Source organism: Hesperophylax consimilis, chromosome 9 (genome assembly GCF_061612785.1).
Source record: "Hesperophylax consimilis isolate HC1 chromosome 9, BYU_Hcon_1.0, whole genome shotgun sequence".
NCBI classification, from domain to species: Eukaryota; Metazoa; Arthropoda; class Insecta; order Trichoptera; family Limnephilidae; genus Hesperophylax; species Hesperophylax consimilis.
Genome location: NC_142844.1, coordinates 40,478,546 through 40,502,206, shown reverse-complemented (window position 1 = coordinate 40,502,206; position 23,661 = coordinate 40,478,546). Strand labels below are relative to the sequence as shown.

Here is a 23,661-nt window from a genome sequence, read left to right as displayed (position 1 = left end):
CAATATTTAATTAGTCTGCCGAGTGTTAATTACAAAACTTTAATCAGGGTGGATTATTATTGAGATTGATTAGGATCAGCTGATATTTAATATTTGTTATATTGTTGCAACAACGCCCTTGAAGGTAGAAACACGTCAATAATTAACGTATGTAGGTATATTTTAAAACGATGGCACGTACATTGCACAAACACACCATGACGAATTACCGCTACAGATATAAGCAGAAAAATGAAAGAATATACAAGAATTAGACCGAGGCCACCAAAGCAGCGTAGGATATTCATATCCTTTTGAGATGTCTTATCTAAATAATAATAATAATTAGCAATTGTTGTTTCTGATGCATCGCTCAAGGCCGTTATAGAAAAATCCAATTACAGTTATAGACTTAAAACGAACTACGAGAATAGCGTACAATTTCACTTGAGTTATTACATGGCTACCTGCGCACAGCGCATTGCAAAATCCGCTCGGTCCAGCAGGATTAAAAACCTATAAATAAAAGCTATTCGATGCAGCGAGCTTTAGTGCGGGTTTAGTGCGAGTTCTAGCTTCTCTCGGGCTATAATAACCAATAAATAAATAATTATCGTTAAAGTTTTACTATTTATTTATTTAATTTTTTTGTCCAATAATAACTATGACGTGAGAAATTATAAAAATGATAGAAAAACGAAAATACCTACAAACATAATAATAAAATTATGAAAAACAGGAAGAAAATGTACATTAGGAAGTTAATGTTTTAAAGCCTGAAGGTTTTAACGGAGTCCGGCTTATTTATTATTTATTATACTTCATTATTATTTATTATATAGCGCCGTTTTGTGCAAAATCATCTCAAGGGCGCTCTATAAATATATAATACATTTCTACAATTATCTATGCAATTACTAACTATATATGGAAATAATATACAGTACCATACTTACCTGATAGGTCAATTGAGATTAACACTTAATTAACATTAACTAATTGTTTATTAGCAAAATTTAGATACAGGATATAGGACAAATTGGAAAATTGGATTTAACTGGACTTTCTCTCAGGAATGGTATATTTAATTTAAGGTTATGACAGCTCAAAAAGGTAAGTTTTTAGTTTTGACCTGAATTCTGTTGGACTGGTTATGGATCTAAGTTCCGGAGGGAGTTTTTTCCAAGCCTTCGGCAGATGCTCCGAAAGCGCGATTACCAAACTTAGTATTTGGCTTGCGCTTAGTTTCCATCAGTCTGCCTACAGCTGATGGTGTTGTTGATGTAAGAGTTGACTGCCTCACACCAGTGTTTTCCGAGACGCATAGTTTATCGATGTAGGGTGGGGCCATTTCATTGATGGATTTAAACACTATCCGGCACAATTTGTATTGGATTCTCTCAGGGCACTTGAGCCAGTGAAGGTTACGAAGGTGTTTTGATATGTGCAAATATTTAGAAACCCCAGTTATTAGCTGTTCGTGGCCGCCCAGAGAAACTCAGCCTTAGATGGATTCAGCTTCAGCTTGTTTGAAGACATCCAACGAATTATTGCTTCTAGACATTCAGCCATGCGGATCTTGAGATTATTGATTACGTTCGGAGCGCAGTAAAAATAAACTTGCTGATCGTCAGCGTAGCAGTGAGACAAGAGACCAAATGACTCGATTATTTTTTGTAAAAACATCATTTGTAAAAAGGATGAAGAGAAGTGGACCCAAAACGGATCCCTGGGGAAAGTGTTGCGAAGTTAGACATGAAGTGAGCAGTTGGATAAATAGGATACCAGCCAATTTTTGATGTCGGAATTCAAAGCAAATGTTTCCTCTAATCTCCTAATGAGGAATTCATGATCAATCGTGTCAAACATCTGAAAATTGACATAATTTGATGTAAACTTACTTGTAGTTCTTGTCCAGGGGGATGCTTCCGATGGCCACATTATCGTGGTTAGAGGGGATGCTGCGCACCCAGTAGTAGGTGAGCGACTCCTCGGCTGAGGGAGGCGTGAAGCGACACTCCAGGGTCACGTCCTCACCTTCGCGCGTGTCGCGCACCTCGTCCGCGCACTGCCCGACTGCGATCAGGAACAAAACTGGAAAAACAATAACAAAACAACAGTTATTTCACGAACATTCACTAATTTGTTAATCAAAAAACGGTTCCGTGACAAAACAGAAAAGTGAACAATTTATACAAACAAACAAGATACCTAAACCTAACCTAACCCAGCCTAATCCAAACTGGCCTAGCGTAAACTAAACTATGTAACCTAACGATCTTATTGTAGATTTTCAAGGCTAAAAGTATTCTGTCCAAAAGTGCCCTTCATACGTTCAATGATATTTCTCTAAATTATAACTTTTCACAGCCCAAATTTATAAGTGGCATCATGTCAATAATATTACTCTGACATACACACACACGCTAAACACGTCATCCGGTAATTACTGAATATACATACGACATATGAGACATAACAAGGAAACATATCATAGGGGTACCTATGATATATTTAATCTTTGAAATATCTATTTAACCTTTGAAAATGAAATATCTATAAATTGTTTCATCACTGTAAACATTTTTTATTTATATAATACAAAATAAATCAATGATCCACAAAAGTTAAATCGTAATACATTTAATTTAGGTACATAATATATTATGTCCCTATAATACATTCAAATAATACCTTTGCTCATAAAAATATATTCTTCAATATATATTTTTGTCTATATTTACATGACACGATAAGGTAATATCTCTAATTACGTAATTATATCCAGAATACTGCTGGATATGTTATTAAAGAGTCTGCCCCGAGAACATAATGACATAATAGGTGACTGTAAAGAAGAGGACTTAATTTTACTCTCAGAAACACGTTGACATTCATTTATGATAATTCGGTAGTAAATGTGCTAAACTGAAATTTCTAATTAGTGATTCAAATATTAAGTACCTACAAATTAAGGCAAACCTATACAGAAATAACATAATTTTCCGATTCGCCTTTAGTAGGTATTTAAATCCACAGAAATGTAATGAAATAAGTGTACTGAAAGTATACATTCGATACAATCAATAGTAATGCTGAATCGTGATTCATTCCACTTATTTCTTAATCGGGTATTATAAAGTAGCTTGGTTCATTTATCGATGTTTTGCAAAATCCAGTCAACCCGCTCATGTTAGAAGTTTGCAATATTTAGCGTTAATGTGCCGGAGTTCTGTTTTAAATAAAACAACGAAATGAGTAAAAGTAAATTAAATTAAAGTATCTAATGTTATAAATAACTTCTAGAAGGAGTTGCAATTAGTCAAATGACCAAAACCAAACTATTGACTTATATAATACTCGTACGTACAGCTTATACGTATATTCACATAATAATAATTAAAAAAAACATTTATTTTTTAAAAGATCATTAGCTTAACAATGAACACCATCGGGCGTTAAATGTATAATTAACCGCTGAACTTCCAATAAGCAATGATGGAAATTACACTTGACTTAATTATTACACAAGTAACTTAATGTGTAACAAGTAATAATATTTGGCTTGACAATATTGACAAGAAGGACACTGCTCTGCACTGCTCTCCATTCCCGACCCGTAACGTAGCTGATTTTCAGCAGTTAAATTGATAAATATACGTATAAACATGATAAATAATTTAAATATAATATAAATTCAGATTAAGTCAAACAATTAAAACCGAAATTTAATCAAATTAAAAACAAAATTACTAGCACAGGTAGGTAGGTTACCCTTTCAATTGAAGAATTAATTCTATGAAAATACACCGTACGTTTTCAAAATAATAACAATTGTTTTTTTCTCTCTCTTATATAGAAGCGAACACTTGTGTTTAGAAGAGCAGTGATCATCATGAATTAATTTTAATTAGGTTTGTTAGTAAAATTATTACGAACATTTTTAAAGCAAATTCAGATGATAATTTATTAATTTGGTAGGAAAGTGATTAGTTTTGTTAATAGTTAACCCAGTTATTTTTTTACATTGAATCGGGCTTTAATTGCTTTTGCAGGGCAATTCTTTAATTGTTCTGGTGTTTTGTAGTAGTCTGTTGAAATATTTAGTAATTAATAATTATTACATATTTATAATATTGCTTTCTGAATTTATTTTATTTTATATATTTGTTTACATTATTATTTATTAATTTTGTTTTAGCCATCCAATTAAAACTTTTTATTTTATGTATTGCACTTTCTTTTGATAAATATTTCTCCTACAATCCAGCTTCAATTTATGACCTTTTTTAGTAGCCTAATTTTATTGTACGTTCTAGTATTATGTCTGTGGATGTCCTTGTTGTAATAGTGTCATTTGAAAAGTATTTTGGTAATACGTTGTTTATTATTTTATGTATAAATATCATCGCGTTATAGCATTATATTTTGTTATATCATCGTCTTATTTGATAAAGGAAAAGTTTCTAAACTTCGAAATTGGACTAGTCAAAAATAATTAATATATTTTTTTCATTTAGATGCTTAATTATTATGTAAAGGTTAAGAAAATTAATCCAATTGATTAAAAAAACTTGTTGTATTTATCGCGTGTTTCATTTAACTCTATAATTTAAAATGGTTCCGTCGTCACAATTCTTAATTAAAACAAAACGAAGCGAATTGATTTTTTTTAACATATATGAAAATAAATGTACCGAGCGTGGGAATTAAGATACCATTAGGGTAACATTATTTTTAGATTTACCTCGCGTGCTTTTATTCAACCCTTAGAGAAAAGGAACAGTCTAATACAATAACAAGTAATGAAAGTGTGAAATAACGCCCTTATCGGCAGGCCTTGTGAAAGCGTTCGCGGCTCTATTTGCGGCCAAATAACACGTGCAACATTGCTATTTAAATCAATCGTTACACTCACAATGTTATTACTTCGCCCAAATGTCATAATGAAGCGTGTTAATGACTTTAGTAACACACGTCAAGCGTTTCTTTTCTTACGGTCTTATATGTGGAATTCACCTTGACTTGGCAATAGAGGTAAAGGTAATGTATGTTTTTTGACGTCATTTTTAGGACGTAATAAATTTAATACTAAATTCGCACAATAGGCGTTTAGGCGTTGTCTGGTTTTATTGTTAAAAGTTTATTTAGAAGAAACAGCGACAAGTTTATTTAATTTGTTCCAAAAAAAACCTCAAACCATTATGAAACAACAACATTTTTACATGAGATAATTTAAAAAATATATATTAATGGGAAATGTTTTAGGTAGGTACTTCATTGCGTTTCTGGGTTTAACATTTATTTATTTTAAAGAAAGAAGGCTACCCGGATTAAGAATAATCTCAAAAGTTACGTCCGAAAATGTTACTTATGAAATTATTTATTATTAATCAAATAAATTTCATTATTATCAGGATACTTAGGAATATGCTATGATGTAGGGTAAACCACTAAGGGTTGAAATTGGAAGGCTTTAGTATTATTAATTATAACTGGTAGTTAGTTAGGTAGTTTCGAACTGAATTTTTCGAACCGCGCCGTTCTGACGTGTTTCTACATCATTTGAAAATGGAGTATGGAATTCAGAATGTTTCGATTAAAGCGGGCGGTACCCTCCCTCACTACCAGCAGGAGAATTAAAGGGGACTCTAATGGCCGGCCTTGGTGATGTCGCGGGTGACACACTTTTGTTATTTAGAAGAGAGAAGGAACATTCCAGAAAGGAATGGGAAGCGCGGCTCACTTAGAGTAATTGCAACACAGAATGACGTTCAGCAAACCTTCTGGTGCACTCTCACTTGTCTAGGGCACCTTTACTGGAGCAAATGAAAATTGTGGCTTGTGGAGATCAACTTCGAACATTTAACAGACGTACACATCTATAAACTGATATGTGCAACGCAGAATGCAACGCAGAATGCAAAGCAGAATGCAACGCAGAATGCAACGCAGAATGCAAAGCAGAATGCAACGCAGAATGCAAAGTAGAATGCAACGCAGAACGCACCGCAGAATGCAATGCAGAACGGAACGCGGAGATGTTGTTGGTAATTAATATAAGTGATATCGAAAATGGTTTCTAAATTCCTCTTTTGACCGCCTGAAAGTAAGTGAAACTGCACATCACCCAAAATCACTAAAATCTCAAGAATTCTGCCGTCGTGAAATTTGCACATATTTTCTGAATTCCGAATTCAACGCTATAAACAAAGTTATATTCTACCCACAGTGGAAAAAACACAGCATTGGAACTTAGGCGACATCGAATAGTAACTCTAAACCAGCTATTCAGAAAGTGGTCTATATCGCCCCGGGGGTTGATGCAGGGGGTCCATGTCAATGAAAAAAAACGGAGGTGAAATAAGATGTAAATAGGGGTCCACAAGAGTGGAACTTGCTTATTTTGATACTAGTAGTAACGATCAGTAGTACACATAAACTTGTAAGACTTGTTTTATTTAAATTATAAATATGAATGTCAGAGACAAACAGTATGCAGTGATGTGATGTCTAATAATTCGTAAAGCCAGTAAGATTGAGTAGTAGCACTGAAAGAGTTTCATCGTATTCGTTCATCCTCTCTCTCCGCCCGTTGCTTAGAAACTATATGCTCAATTAAATAACTCTTGTTAAAAAATGACACGGAAACAAGAAAACAATTGATAAGGAAAAACTTTAGTAAATGACTACTTTAGCTATGATGATTTATTCGGAACGGCGCAGCGACACCCCGCGCACTCAGCAGGCGAACAATCCTTCTTTATACCGTATTCAAATCCGGTCCGTTTGTTGAATATTTATGGGTTACCATTTGCATGCTGGAGGTAGGAACTGAGCAATTTCATAGGCTAATGGATATGTTACTGAGGATTCTTTTGGTAAGCTCCTTGATCTGAATTTACGGCGAGCGCGGGACGAATGGAGAACAAACATCGAACACTGAAAAAACGATTGTGCTAAAAGTTATAGGACATTATAAGTTGTAAGCTTGCTTATGAATTATCATATTACTTGATAATTTTTTTTATTTGTTCATCTTTGAGTAATTTGATACAATCGTGCCCTAGGAACAACGAGTTTTTTTTCTCTTCAAAACTCTTTCTAAAATATGTCCAGATTGTATCTAGGTGTTCGCCGATGCGAAAAATTTCTTATTTTCAAAGTTATTTTTTAGAAGAAAAAGGTTTGTTTTGAAAATTTTTCGGGCTACTTAGTTCTATCTGCCGTAGATAAAATATTATTGAAGCAAGATAGTTTGTAATGTCCATCCATGCCCATGGGACATTCCCTTGTCGATGTGCACTCAAATGTGAGCTCTTCCCAACATTCCTCTTACCTCACAACTAACCTAATTAGGGTGGTCATAGTACCACTGGCTCCGGCTAACTGGGCTTCTTGTCTTCACAAGGTATTTTATTCGCTTTGGGTATTCATTTAAAACGAAAGAATATTTTTACTTTAGCATCAAACATTACAATTTCGATTTAGTGATGTGTCTGTGATTGTAACTCTGGTTCTGAACTCGGATTAGTGATGTGTCTGTGATTGTAACTCTGGTTCTGAACTCGGATTAGTGATGTGTCTGTGATTGTAACTCTGGTTCTGAACTCGGATTTGTTTTGAAGAATTTAGACTGTCCCGAGATTTTTTGTCTCCGCTAGTCAATGCTGCGTATACATTTGCGAGCAGAGCCTCGAATAATGGGAAAGGTATGAAGCAATCTCAAAATCTTTCCTTTCCCATAATTCGGCTCGCAAATGCATTCGCGCCAAATGTGTAGAAATTGAGTTGCACAGCCATTTCAAATAGTAAAATTAAAATCCATTTATGTTTGTTGTTTGATTACATTAAAAATACACGCGATAGATTCGATTCAGTTTACATAATATCGAAGGTGAGAATACAAGTTTTTTGTACATTTTATACAACCAAGCAACAAAACCCTAAACAAATATTGAAGGAAGACTAAACGATTGAAATAAAACAACAGTTCAAAGTTTGACTATTATTTGCCTTCCCGCCATTGTTTTTTCAGAGCAATTCCTAAACATAAACCAGCATTTAATTTCCATTTAAGCATTTTCTCTTTTCCCGCCTTTTTGTTGTGAAAAATATTTTTTTCTCGAAATTTTATTTTAAAAGGCTCGACAAAGTTATTCAGAACAAACAGCCAAACGAATCTCTTTTTAAAGTAGCCTACAAATGGTTATTACAATCTTTTATTTAAAATAAAGAATTGCCGGAAAAATAATTAAATAATAATCGAAATTCAATTCAGTCATAAAATAGCTTTTCATCGAATTTTTAATTAAAAAAATACAAATAACTATGTAACCATCACGCCGTGTCGCCGCAGGTCCAATAGTGCAAAAAGGCTTACTATGAGAATTTGAAATGTTGGTGTCTTTTTTTTTGGGTTTAGGGAACGACGTTTTAATGTAATCCTCCTTTTAACCGATAGGTTAAAGATTTCTCCCTTTTACCGCCAGTGGTGAAAGCAGCGCTGCTGCATTCTGGCGGTAGAATTGCGAACGGTAGTTCTCCTTTTTAGCAACATTATGGTGACACATATGCATAACTACCTCCAATCTTACGGAGTTTAAATTTTATAATACATTGATGGTTTTTCTTTTTTCCATGATTATATCGCATTACCGTTATTACATAATAATGTTTTATTGTAAGTATTTAACAAAAAATATACATCTTAATGACACCCAAAATTAAGATTCAATTTCAAAAAAACTAAAGAAGAAACACTCAAAAATGTTCATACAAAACCAGAATGAATCTTGTCATTTGTGACGTCAGAAGCTGCCGACCCAATGATGCCAACCAAACAGGGCGTATTTGGCGAAGTGCAGTAACGGAGCGGGGTGGACAAGAAATTAAAAAAGGGCAGTTTCAAAAGCAGACGTATTTAAACGACAGAAAAGTTTCAGGAGCTTCGTAAACATTTTTCAAAGCTCAGGCGTTTGAAGCTTACGTGCTCCGTTAGCTGTGAATTTTCAAATCTTTATTACCCAGAGAGTTGTTCGCGAAACTTCACAACGAATTTAATTCAAGTGTTAAGGAAAATACAACTCTACTTTGATATAAAATCATTAAAAGTTAAGATAATATATTATCGTTGAGCGGCTTCATTTTCTGTTTTCCGTATAGCTGAATTCGTGAGCAGACGCCTTGCTGTGCTTTTGTCGAGACTTACATCGCAAACAATTTCAAGTTATTATTGAATACATTGGCGTAATAAGGCCGTCTTCATTTAAAACCTAACACATTTCAATAATCTGCGCTGAGGGTGAGAAAATTAGGCATAATGTCCGTCGTATGTTTAATTTTTTGTTTTTTTGTTTTTTTTTTCTTTATTCATAAAAATATATTTGGATACAGGTTTTTTACATGCTTTTCGACTACCACACTAGACACATGTCCGTATTATTGCAGTCGAAATTTGTGTATAATTATATAAATGTAAAATATGATTCATTCAGTTGTAAAATAGGTATAGGTTAAATAGGTTTAATTGAAAATAAGAAAGCGATGAAAATAAAGATAAATTAAATAATTATTTTAAAAAGAAATTTTAAACAGAATTGAAATGAAAAAAAATAATAATAAAGCAAATGAACTTATTTAATGATGTCAGGTATTCTTTAAAATAGTTCTTTCCCTTCATAAATAACCAATACAATAATATATAATATTATGTACATGATCACATACAGGAAAGGAATTGGAGTAGGTGAATCTTGTAAACATAAAGATAAAAATAAAAATAAGGTAGGATACAAATAAAAATAATAGGTAATGCTAGGGATAATAGAAATAAAAATAAAAATAATAGCATCAGCGATTATTTTATAACTTTATTTATATTATAATTAGGAACTATTTATAACTTTATTTATATTATAATTAGGAACTATTTATAACTTTATTTATATTATAATTAGGAACTATTTATAACTTTATTTATATTCTAATTAGGAATGGTTGAATAATACTCAATACACTGTAATTAACACAAAGTATTATCTGGAGTTATGTCTAAGGTGATGAAGAGGAGGCGTTGGAAAACAGTTCACACTCTTCAATAGTTATTCTCCTCTCGCTCTCTCATGCCGTCTATTATACGAGTATACCAGAAGTCAGTCGCACGGTTGTTACAGTAACGTTTCACAAAAGTAGCAGCCAAATATAGTCATACAATTTGTATTGGTTGGCGAAAACAAAGTGAAATAAGTAAGTCAGTAAATTTCAAGCTCAACACTTATTAGTATTATATTGTAAGTATTATATTATTGTAATGTATTAAGATAAACTCGATCATAAATAGTCAGTCTTAGTTGTAAGTCACTATTAGTTACAGTTATAAACCTCAGTAAATAGTTAAATAAATTAAGTTGTAAGAGCCCTTGAGATGATTTTCTAACGAAAACAGCGCTATATAAATAATTCAATGATAATGGTTATTATCATTATGCAACTGCTAATAAAGATGTACTTAAAACCTTGTTTCTTGATTCTTACTAGAGATAACGCCCGATAATGCAGACAGTATAAATATAAAATTAAAAACGACGCAACCTTCAGCAACAATGATAACATTGTGATGCATAGGAAATGAAAACGAGAAAAACGGTACTCTAAGCGTTTTATTACGCGTATCTAAAATACTTAGCACTTTATCTCGCTGAATTCTCTCAGGAGATTAATGTTGTTTTCTTACCATCCCCCATATTAAATACTGTGTATTACATATCCCAGTAAAGTATGACTGTATGAAGTGTGAACTCAGATAGAACTTATCTTATTCAGTTAATCACCGTGAATTCTCGAGAAACAGTGCCAATTTTGAAAATGGCAATTAAATGAATTATCTGTTAAAAATATAATATTATAGTTGTGTACATTATCACTTGTCTAAATTCTCCGAACAAACACTTCCAATTTTAATAAAATACACTTAAATGCAAAGCAAAAGTTCTGGTTCATTTAACCTGAATTATTTACAGTCACAACCGAAATTAGTATTTTTAATAATTACGGAACAAATAAGATTTAAAGAGGCGAAGAGAGGTTCGTGGAGAAAAGCTGGTAGCGTTGAAAACATATAGACGATAATAGTGGAAGTTACTCTCGGTATCGCACTGGTGAAGGAGCAACATGCAGGATTGAAACATATAGACGATAATAGTGGAAGTTACTCTCGGTATCGCACTGGTGAAGGAGCAACATGCAGGATTGAAACATATAGACGATAATAGTGGAAGTTACTCTCGGTATCGCACTGGTGAAGGAGCAACATGCAGGATTGAAACATATAGACGATAATAGTGGAAGTTACTCTCGGTATCGCACTGGTGAAGGAGCAACATGCAGGATTGAAACATATAGACGATAATAGTGGAAGTTACTCTCGGTATCGCACTGGTGAAGGAGCAACATGCAGGATTGAAACGTTGCTTGAAACGGCTTTAGCCCGTTTTTGTGCTAGCAGATACCTAATACGCCTTTTTCTTCCCCATCGCCATTACCTTTAGCCTCACAATATACACCAATTGGGGACGCGATAGCCTTCCGACTCCAGACGGTTGGGAACAGTTGGACTCTTCAAATTAAAGATGATGTGGCTAGCGAATGAAGTAATTATTTATGATAGTCACTAGACCAGCTTCTGTCCTCGGTATTCCACGTCTTGTTATTCCCCGTGACTGATGGCCAGATGCATGGTTTAATCATCCATTAGCGTCGATTGATACGACAAAAATACATAACACACGAATCCGACTGGAATGCCTTGATCCGATTACAAAGGAGCGGACTTTTGATGCGAGAATAACTTTATATATTTTCAATAAGGAACGAATACACGTGCACATCTCTTCAACTAGGATCAATACACGTATTTTATATAATATTATAGATATACCTAGAAGGGATCAACAAAACTTCGAATCTACCTGGTTAAAGTTCAGATGGGGTCACGAAAGTTTTTTTACAATGAAGTCTATTATTCTTTTATACGAATCTGATATGCTCACCTACTAGTATAGAGAAGAGAAAGTAGGTACCTACCGTCTCTGAAGAAATTTCTAAATAAAACTTTGGAGATAGGTACTGATACAGGAACTTGAACCGGTAACCTTCCGGTTGTAGAGAAATTAATTTACCGCTTGCTATTTCAGTATTGGCTAATTATGTTGCAGGTAATTATAATAAGTCGTTTTATACACCTTTTTTAATATCATACCTCGAAACATACATTGTTTTAAAATCCGTTTTTTTTAATCTCATACCTCGAAACGTACGGTGGTTACGAAAATTTTCATGACAGCAAAAACTTTTTATCAATAAACCTTTCTTATTCAAATGACGTGTATCGGTCATTGACATCAATTTAAATATACGTGAAAGCTATTATAAATATAAAACTAATGATTTTCAGAAAAATAACAAAAAAATATATTTCTCGAAGGAAAATAATTCAATTAGAATGCATGTAACTGCGGACCTTCGTAGGAACGAATTGCTTCTGAGTGTGAAGCAATGTGATTATTTAACAAAGACACACAACAAGACTGATAATCATGTTAAAATATGAAGTTTTAATTTTGAGTACGAGAACAATGGAGAATGGTGAGTACGCAATGTCGCAATCAACTGAACACGAGAATTCATGTCGCGCCTTGTAATATTTGCATTCAGTGGTGCGATGTCCCATTTCCCACTCCGTTCAAATGCAATCTTAGCGCTAATTGCACTAATGACATTGTAGGCGTCTCGTAAGACAGTCGTATTAAAACAGTGCCACGATCGTCCACATTACGACATTTGCTATCATCTGCGGGAAAAGAGTTAAATAAATAAATTAACAGCCGTCATTACGCTTTTATGGGCACTTTACCGAATTCATGGATAATCCCCAATTAAATTTGTCAGCGAGAAAGGGGCGAGTGCAGTTAAAAAAGCTTTAAGCGAAATTTAAATGCAAATAGAGTGTTTTCAACTGTGAGTAAAAACACGTAGGTACTTTTAAATGTGCTACACGACTGCTTTAAAGCTATTTTACAAGGCCGATAAACCTTATCGAATAGGAATAATTAATATTTCCGTTTTTGAAACTGCTAATTCGTCATGGAATTGCGTGTAACAATAAATATAGAATTTGATCCCTCGATTTCTACCGACCCCTCGTACCTTTTTCCTTCCCGGAGCTTTATCTCCTTAAAAATACCCTCCACACAGCATCCTCGAAGTTGACTTAGGGCCTCCTGTGAGGTGTTGCAATACACTGCTCTGCATGAATCAATCAGTTTACCTACATGTGATGGATGAGTAACATAATATTCTCCGCATAACTACACATAATATCAAACTTAGCAAACATTATAAGGTAATTTAAATTTAAAAAAATGTATTTCTACCATTTTGTTTACATCCCATACGATAAGAGATGATACCACAAAATAAACATCGGAGGAAAAATAAGCAGAACAGAATAACATTGAGTTGTACTGGCGCGGCGCGGCGCCACCTTTACGAGAAAATAAACATTTTTGCATATAGTTTCCCTATTAACGTGAACGAGTTCTGATTGAGTACTCAACGTTTTAAAGCATAATAACAAAGAATGCACTTTAATTTCACGAAAGAAAAACGACAACGGCTATTGTTCGGGGGATTTCATTGCGGCATAAATCGCGTGTAGTAATTTAACGTTGCAGCATTAATAAATTCAGTGAATTTCATAACGGCAGACAACGCGGCTTTACGGTAAAAAGGAGTGCCGAAAGAAGTCATTAGATAATACAACTCCGAAACTTATTCCGCGAACAATTCTACTACTTCTACTTGCAGAATCTCTTCTCGGCTTAAGCATACCATCAAACGACTTATATTATTGTTCTTTATTCATACTACTACAGGATTTGTGAAGTCTTTAAATATTATGTTAGTTATGAAACCGCTTTATTAAACCGCTCTAGTCGGATTGTCGCGGTTCCATCCGGCGCTGCTGGGATTAGAGTTCTTTTTAAACCGCACTAGTTGGATTGTCGCGGTTCCATCGAGCGCTGCTGCGGATTGTCGCGGTTCCATCCGGCGCTGCTGGGATTAGAGTTATTTTTAAACCGCACTAGTTGGATTGTCGCGGTTCCATCGAGCGCTGCTGCGGATTGTCGCGGTTCCATCCAGTGCTTGATGGGATTACATTTCTTTTTAAAAATCATTTATGTCTCGACTTTGCATGTCGAATTCTTTTGTCATTTTCACTTACAAAGCCCCTATTATTTATTGATTATTTATTTAGCTGAAAATTTTTAACCGAACCAGATCTTAAAGCCAGAGCCTCGATATATTTCATTCCTATCAATCTCTCTACCCAGTAATATTTTATTATTTAGATAGGCAGTTTATAGTGATTGCATATATTATGTTTATTTCAACATTTATTTAAATTAAATAAATTGTACTTATATAGATTGTCTTCAACTTTTAGACAATTTTTTCATTGATCGTTCACGTTTTTATGAACCCTTTAAAAAATGACGAATGCCATTTCCAATACGTAATTACGTCTTGTCTAAATCTGTCTTGTCTATTCTAAGTATCTTACGAAATTGTTAAATGGGGGCCTTAGAATTGGTAAGCACCCAGTGAAGCCCATATTACCAAATACTCGTAATGTTTTTTTTTAAATACTGCTAATGGATCAATATATGTATATATTGTAAGTGGAATGTACTTACTAAACACTTATTACACCAATTTGTACAATAACTTACCAATACCAATGTATATAAAAAAATGTATTTTTAAAGCCTTCAAGACGTGAATAAATCAATAAATAAAAACGATGAATAGAAATTATCAATATATTATTTGAATGGTCAGTGGCCTAGTTGGCATCGCGTTTAGGTCCCAAACAGGCGTTGTATTTTTAATTCAGAGGCTGGCCAAGTCCTCCATCACGACACAAGCAACATTTTCCGATTACCGTGGTGGTAGTAGGAGATTTTCAAATATTGTCAGGATCATAACTCTGGAATGTTTGTCTATTTAAAAAAAAATAATACAAAGGCTAATTTTTTCCTCTGCTCCATCCCCTGCACCAATTCCGTCTGTTTCACAACATCCACCAATTAGTGGTTACAAGGACCACACCAGTTTACCACTGCCCAGAGACAGTGAGGTTCTTGTGTGGTATTCAGATTAAAAACAAGACTAAGTTATTTCCTGTTTCTTCGCTATTTTATCAAAGGAGACCATAGTGTTATTAAACATCAAAGTAAAACCAAACTGACGACTGAAAGGTCTGGATTTGTATATCACATCAGATTGGCGTAATTACAAATAAGGTATAATTTCAGAGAAATGCGTATATGTATATGTGATTGCCATCAAAATAATGCATCGTCATCGATAACGAATGTATAGGATCGGATGTCGGTAAGTGATTAGCATTCATTCTTTCCCGAAAACGAAAATGATATTCGAAAATATGTTTTTAAAAAGAACACTATTTTTTAAACATAAACTCACAAAATGAGATTCATAAAACTTCCTTGTACTCACCATATTTGATTTTTCATCTGTCTGTACATTTGCTTGTGTTTCGTTTTCGAAAATCTGCTGCATCCACTTTATTATTCAATGAAACGTTACATTGCCAAGGTGGGTAACATTGAAATGATTCAGAAAAGATTATTTTTCGAAATGTGAAATCGTCGTGTTTATTAGGACTTCATTTTGGAATGTTATGGTATCTACCTGCCTAAAGATAGTTTGAAAAAATGTCAGTGAGATAGTGACGTTTCTTTGGACAAATTGTATAAATCAAGATTTTTTTAAATTTTACATAAAATATATGATGTATAATTGAGTAGGTAGGTATTTGAGTACCTACATATAGATTTCAGAGGAAATTTTGGTTTTGATTTATTTAAGAAATTTTTTTAAATATACTTTTTTAGACTCGTGAAATGTTGTTCACAGAACTACTAGTTAAGATACGTATCAAGAAAAATAGCGAGATTTAGATGAAAAATATTTTTTTTTGCTTTTATTTTACTCGTATCAATTAATAACCTGAAAATGCAATAATTGGTTCAGTCAACTTGTCTGAAACACACGCGCCAAGTTCCAAAACTATTATAGTTATCTTCACCCCCGAAAGCTATGAAGACTGGGCTGTAGCTTATTTTCCGATAGAGGGGCGACACCCAAATGATTTTATATTAAAAAAAGAAAACACAAAAATTTACAGAAAAGTTATCCATCATTTTGAATCGAGCTTTCACGCGGACTCATTTAATGCACTCCGTTCCACTTGTGTACAAACATTCTTCGATTTTATTAAACCATCAAACGGGTAACAAGTTGTATTTCACAGTTCTGAAAGGGGTCGTTTTAAAAGCTATTAAAACTCCGAATCGGGCGGGAGTACAAAACTGAATGTTTCAATTAAAGGGGAGAATATATGGGTTGGCGATTTCCGAAATGACTGCCATCGGATGGCTGCGAAATAGAATTACTGGATGTTTATGATCGTTCAGCAGAATCTGGTATGGGAATAACTCTGCGGAACATCCCCCTAATGATACTTGATCTGACATTCCAATACACACGTTTTTTTATAAACCGGGTTTATGATTTTTAAAAACACATTTTTATCAAATATGATTTGAGATTTTTACGCCCAATAAAGCAAAAAGTATTATCGCTATTGATTTTCGGTTTATTATGCGGTTTTGCGCTGATGATGGACACTGTAACGCTGTCCGAAACGTTGGCTAAAAAAGAAGGAAGCACAAAACGGTATAATAACCCAAAAATTAACCAAGAAAATATTTTTACTCAACAAGGACCGTGCGTACAAAGCTTAAAAATAAAGAAATGAAATAAATTAAAATTGCTACTTTCTTATGAACACATATCGTGGGAAATAAACTAAATTTTAAATACACTTTTTATAAAATTACTAGCCCGTGGCGATGACCGAGCTTTGCGATGGGTTTTTTTATTAGATATAGACAGAAATTTTCGTCTTATTTTGAAAGTCAAGTATGCAAAATTACATCAAGAATAAGGTCTGCTTTAACCGGTAGGAAAAGGGGATGGAGGTATTTTTTCCAAATATCATAACGGGACGTTCCGTTGGCGTCATGTATCTTTTATCAGGAGATTTTTCAATGTGGATGAGTGTTTCAGGCTAATAATCATTGCTTGTAAAATAATTGTTACCCTTTGTGCTATGCATAAAAAATCTTGTCTTAAACATTAGTTTACCAAACAAAAAAAAAAATTAATATTTGACAAATTCTAGTACCTATCTTCACCAAAAAATGTACACAATTTGTCTCGACGCCATCTAGTGAGAGAGTTAGCACTTACAATGCCTTTCTCATATAAAATAAAGTTGGTTGTTTCAGGTGGAAAAAAATGTAACAAGCAGTTATTGATGAATGAAACACTAGTATATATTGAATTATTTCGTGGATAAGAGATAAGCCGCCATAGCTCAATGGTCAGAGCTGTCGACCGGTCCCGTTCGCGTCATGTATCTTTTATCAGGAGATTTTTCAATGTGGATGAGTGTTTCAGGCTAATAATTATTGCTTGTAAAATAAGATAGATTGTATTTGATATGAGACTATATTATTATTACCAATAGGTACTGTGCTTTACCTGTGTTATTAAATAATAAAAATAGGCTTTTATTTCCAGTCTATGCATTAATTAACTAATCGTCAAAGCAAGAATTATTACATGAAAATTTTATACAAAATTCTGAGTTTTTTTAATTGGGTCGTTAAACCCACAATTTAGCCCAGCGACTTATTTATGATAGCAACTTGGCTAATTGGAGAAACCTAAAACTCCTAAAAAAACCTACCATTAAAATTGATGAATCTTTAATAATACACTGCCAACACTTTATAGCTTTCATGTTAAGATTGCGTTCATTAAATATTGCGAATTTCTGTAGTGTGGGTACGCGGTACATTCCTGTACCCACTCGATTGAAAAATTATTAAGCGTAATAAAAAAATCCGGAGTCACGGATAATTCAATACGAATACGCACGATAAACAAACTCAATAAATCTTCATACATTACGAACGCCGAACGTGATGAATTTATGTTAGCGCCAACAAAATAGATATGATTTATAACAAATTGTACAGATTATCTTCAGAGATCGCCACAGGTCTGAGAATTCGTAATTTCTCCAATACAACTTATAATTAAATATGTAATAATCTTGTAAAGAGCTTGAACTACTTTGACTTTATTTCTACTGAAAAGAGATTAAAGGGAATAATAGATACACTAAAAAATAAACAAACATTTTTCTTTAAAATCGACATGTTGAGACTTTTCTCCAGAACAGTGACACTTTGCCTTGGTGGAGACACACAACGTCGAAGCGCTGCAAGAGCCAAAAACACATGCAATATATACAGGGTGTATCGGCACTAACCCGACAAACTTTAACCAGCTATTCCTTAGCATATTTGGAGTAAAAAATGTTATGGGCACTTTGCTGTCCGGTAGCATTTTTTTTCAATTAAAAACAAAAAAAAATAAAATTTCCACACTACATCACTGTCATTGGCATTGCGTTTCGTGTTCAACAGCTGTTATAAGCAAGTATGTAAAAAAGTGTCTTCGCTCTTTCGCACACACTAAATAATAATAGTTAAAAATGAGACGAATGGTGCCGTGCCATTTCGTTGTGATTGTAAGTGTGCGCCAATATAGGTACACACGTGCATTATTCAACGGAATTCGAATAAAATATTTGCCAGATGGGTTTTCAAACATTGACAAAGGATAAAACAGTGGTGACATGTGGTGAAAATATGAATAGTAAATTTTTTATAAAAAAAAACGTTACCGGTCAGCAAAGTGCACATAAGATTTTTTACTCCAAATATGCTAAGGAATAGCTGGTTAAAGTTTGTCGGGTACGTGCCGATACACCCTATATATGTTCTTGTAATATTATTGCATTCGTAGCTGGTTCACACATAAAATCAAGGTAAAAATAAGTTATTCGCAAAGGGCAGAAGAAGGTAATCGTAAAAAAATATGAGCAAAGTGAATAAAAAATCTTAAATAAATACGCTTTTCGCTAATATCCGTTTACAGCAAGGCAGAAAAAAACGGAATATGTATGTTATCAAATTATCGGATTACCATTTTAGTTGTCTAGGTACATAATAATATGTAAATATATATATATATATATTTTTTTTTTATTTATTGCACAACAGATAGATTATCCAATTACTGTTCAATTCTCAATTTGACAATCTTAACACCTATGAAGATAATTATTATACAAAAAAAACTTTAGGCTATTTAAAGAAGAATTATATATATCTAGTGCTTCTGAGATTTCATTCAATAGCACCATTCCTCTTGTCATGCTATGTTGTGCAAGAATATCTGTTCTGCCGTATGGTAAATATATATATAAAAATATATATATAAATATATTTGTTTTTCACGAAAACGGTGCTATATAAATTAGCCAAATATAATTATTATTGTTATAATGTGTGGAGCCGATGCCCAGATGTTAAAACTTTTAATTAAATAATTCTCATGTCCATTAACAGAACACAACAAAACCTGGAATTGACGTGAACATGACATATTTACGTAGAATTAAAACATGTTTTTTTATCTCCAGCAAATGTGAGAAGCTCCCGAGTTCCGCCTTTCCACAGATGGCTTATTTCACTTTGCATAATTAAATAATTTATTGAATTAATAATGTTGCACTTAAGACAATACACGCTAAGTTTGTTGACGTCAAAGCAGGTGCATTGAATTGATTCGCTGAAGATTAATAAATATTATAATACATGAAATTAGTTCGACGTCGAATCATCGTGGAGTTGATGTTGAAAAGTGGTCAGTTATTTATGGAAAGGTAAGAAATTTTAGAGTTTATGACTAGTTAGAACCTGGGGGAATTTGAATTAATTACTTACTAAGTGTGGTACTCTATATTATCTGCCACAAAATATAAATAAATAAGAATAATAACATATGTACATTTGTAGAAATGTATTATATATTTGTACAGCGCCCCTAAGGTGCTTTTGCACAAAAACAGCGTTATACAAATCATCCAAATATTATTATTATTATATGAGGGTTGCCTTCGATCACTAATTGAAAAATATTCAAACAATTACTTTTTTAATATTTTAAAAGCTTTGCAGTTCTGTCGATAAGGCTGAACACTAACTTTTACTTTCACCACGAGGGTAGATAGATTACCACCTTATAAAAACGGTGACCGGATAAATCATCACAATGACAATTCATCACATCTTCAAAAAGTTATATAAAGTCATGGAAAGTGATGAAACAAAAACTTTATTAACTGGGTTAAGTAGGTTAGGTTAGGTTAAATTTTTTTTTCATCGTTTCTAATAACTTTATATCACTTTTTAAAAGTGTGTTGAATTGTCACTGTGTTGAGTTTTCATGGAACCATAAAAACATATATAACCTATAACAAATAATATTTTAAGACCAGTTTTATCTTCGATTTTTCTTGTGTTGTATAATTTAAAAATCTTAAATAAAAAAAACTCTGGAAGCTTTCCACGTAAGGAACCCACCGAGTTAATTAGAAATACAATTCTACGAAGAGTAATCGTTTACATAAAATTCGTTTATTAACATCAGTAAAATATTCAATCATAAAATAAAAATAATATTCAATAAAAATTATGTTTTCGATATTTCCATAATGCCTTTGTAGTAGCGATGGGTGGGCGTCATCGATTCATGCCTTCGGTATTTTTAAATCATCCAAATAATCCATTCTCACTGATAAGTGGATAATGTAGCTTAACTTTGTGTTATGGAATCAGAAAGTTTCGATTATGTTCGCTACTAGATGAGATTGTAATGATGAAACAAGTAAAACAATTTTACTTGACAAACAAGGTTTTTCGTGTCACACCTTACGAAAGCTACCCTGCGCTGCGTTAGATACTGCATACATTTATATGTTTAACAAGGTAAACCATACCATCCTGTATATTGGGCAGGGTTGACAGGAAATATTTGATGCAATAATTAATAATAAAAATAACATTGATCTAAAAATGAAATCACTATATTTTGATATCGTGTTTGCCGTTCGCAAAGTTCAAAAACCCAATCGCAGCACGAATCACAAAACAGACTGATTTATATTTCACGAAACGATCCGAACCAAAAGGCTTTATGAGTTGATTGATTCGAAGGAACACGTGTCACTGCAAACTGCGCACTGACAGAGTGGAGTTAGTTATTGTTCTGAGTAATAACAGTAACTAATTGCTTTATTCGGTATTTGCAGCTAAATATGACTGTGAACAACCTACACAAAACCGACCGTAAATGTTTAAATTAAGATAAATTTGTTAGTATTAAACGTTCTTGAAATATACATAACCAACGGACGAGTTCTGGCGTCATTTAGTCCGAGACGTCATCGGACGATGAGAATAAAGAATTCTGTATAAAATTGTGAATGATTTTAAATAATTTATTTTTCACAAAGATCGATAAACACAAGATTCTAAATAAAATATAAGTTTTTCTTTCATTTTTTTGAAATATTATGATGATTAAATGACCAACATAAATTTAAGCGCTTCGGGTTAGTTCTTACTTGTGACGTCATCGGTACCGTCCGTCAAATGAGAAAGGCATCTTGGATACATGTGACGCAAAATATACCCTAGCACTTACCTCTCTACACTGGGACATCGCGTCGTGGCAGGTAAAAAATGTAACCTCGGAAGAGCATATGTAGTACTAAGTAATCATTTTTAAATACTTAAAAAATGGTAATTCTTTGTGGCGCGAAGCGAGCATTTGGATGATAGCGATATAAATAGTAACCAAATTAGTTATGACAACAATGCTGCAATGCGGTTCTGAAAATTAAGGGCACGTCTGTTCGAGTGTCGCAAACAGTAAGTAATTGAATAGCTTGGAATTATTGTTGGAGATTTTCAGCGAGGCGGTGCATTAATTCGCCATCGGTCAAAGCCAAAAGCGAGACACGAAATTATTTCATTTTATTATGACAATTGAATAAAGTTTTGGACTTTACAGAATTCAACAAACAATTCAACGAACAAATATTCAATATTATACTGCACACGAGTTCAAACTGCCAGGAGCCAAAAACTATGACTTCGTCATTTGGGGAAAGCTGCGAGGCTAAAATGGGGGAAATGAGGGAGAACGGGAAGATAAGGTTGGAAAGGATCAGACAATTCTGATAATTAGCCATTTCAAGAAAATTTTAAGTTCATTGTGGTGGATTTTTACCACGAGTGTTCCTGATGTATCTTTCACTCTGAAACGAAGTTAACAGATACAATAATAATTATCATTTAATACTACCTCTAATCAAAATTGTTATCTTAAAATAGTGATCTTAATTGGAATTTTAAAAAATGCTCTCAACGCTTTGTGGGAAGAGGCACTGCTTTTTCGACTATTATAAAGTTAAAATAGATATTTAAACGATGTTGGAAACGTCACTATTTGTGTAATGGAGAACAATGCGATTGACGAAAAAAAACATCGCAAAATCCACACGATCTTTTGTATTTTCGGTTAAAATGAAACTGTATTTTTTTACAACAACGCAATGAACAAACACAAAAAACACACAGAAACAATGCAATTCGCTTGATCCGCTTCAATAACAGAATATACGGGAGATATTCCATCAGATCATTGTAGCATTGTAGTTCTTTAGGCGAGCATTAGTATGGTGAACCCACATTGAAACCAAATTCTAAGCCCCTCATAATTCATTTGTCCCAGAGGCGTAGGAATAAAAATAATATAATAGCAACGGAGATAGGATTACCTCGACAGATTGTTAATTAGTATTTTTCGTGGAGCGGAACACAATCCCTAATTATCCGAAGGCTTCCTGTACTGACACCATCCATTTACAAGAAACTATTGTTGGTTGGAGGGAATATCAAACACCGCCCAAAGGGTTGAAAGGGTTGTCGTAATCAATTTTTCGATGTTTACTTCTAGTAAATGTTGTTTTATATATTCTTATTTATCTTCTCCTGGTTCTTTTTCATCTGAACAAACAAAATAAATCAAAGTGTTGTATTAATTAGAGAGAGAGCATTGGAACAAAATGTACAGCGTCCTAATCCAGGGATCACACGAGGACAGTGCAATACTTTCTTGTCCAAGCAACGGATGCATTGTCCTAGGGTGAATAGTAGTTTGGAGGAACAATACATTGTCCCTGAGATAGACGGGACAGCAGGATAGCGTCTTAGGGCCCGTTCCCACTTCCGTTTTCAAATCGGAGGCGGGTCCCGTTTTAAAAACGGATGCCCTAGTGGCTGTAGTGGATGTATGGAGCTGTTCACACTTGTCCGACACGATTTGAAAACGGATCCGACATTTTTTGTCGGATGGCTCGCCTACGCAGCGCGTCCGTTTTCAAATCGTGTCGGAACACGCTCGCTCATAGTGTTGTATGGAGCTGTTCACACTTGTCGTCCAGTCGTTCCGGCAGAGTCCCCGCCAAACCCCGACCCCTCCCCGCCCGCTCCCTGTCGCAAGGAAGCAGGCACGCTGCGTGCTTGTATTTGGTTATTTTGTTAAGTA

General features: G+C 33.8%; 1 protein-coding gene across 1 annotated transcript in view; it reads right to left on the bottom strand.

The window, feature by feature from the left end:
• Positions 1-23,661, bottom strand: part of ed (hemicentin protein echinoid) — a 249,377-nt gene that overhangs the window by 70,028 nt on the left and 155,688 nt on the right. Inside the window, exon 2 of the mRNA XM_089635966.1 lies at positions 1,881-2,073. Within this exon, the coding sequence (XP_089492092.1) occupies positions 1,881-2,073 (193 nt within the window). The remainder of the gene's footprint in view (positions 1-1,880; positions 2,074-23,661) is intronic.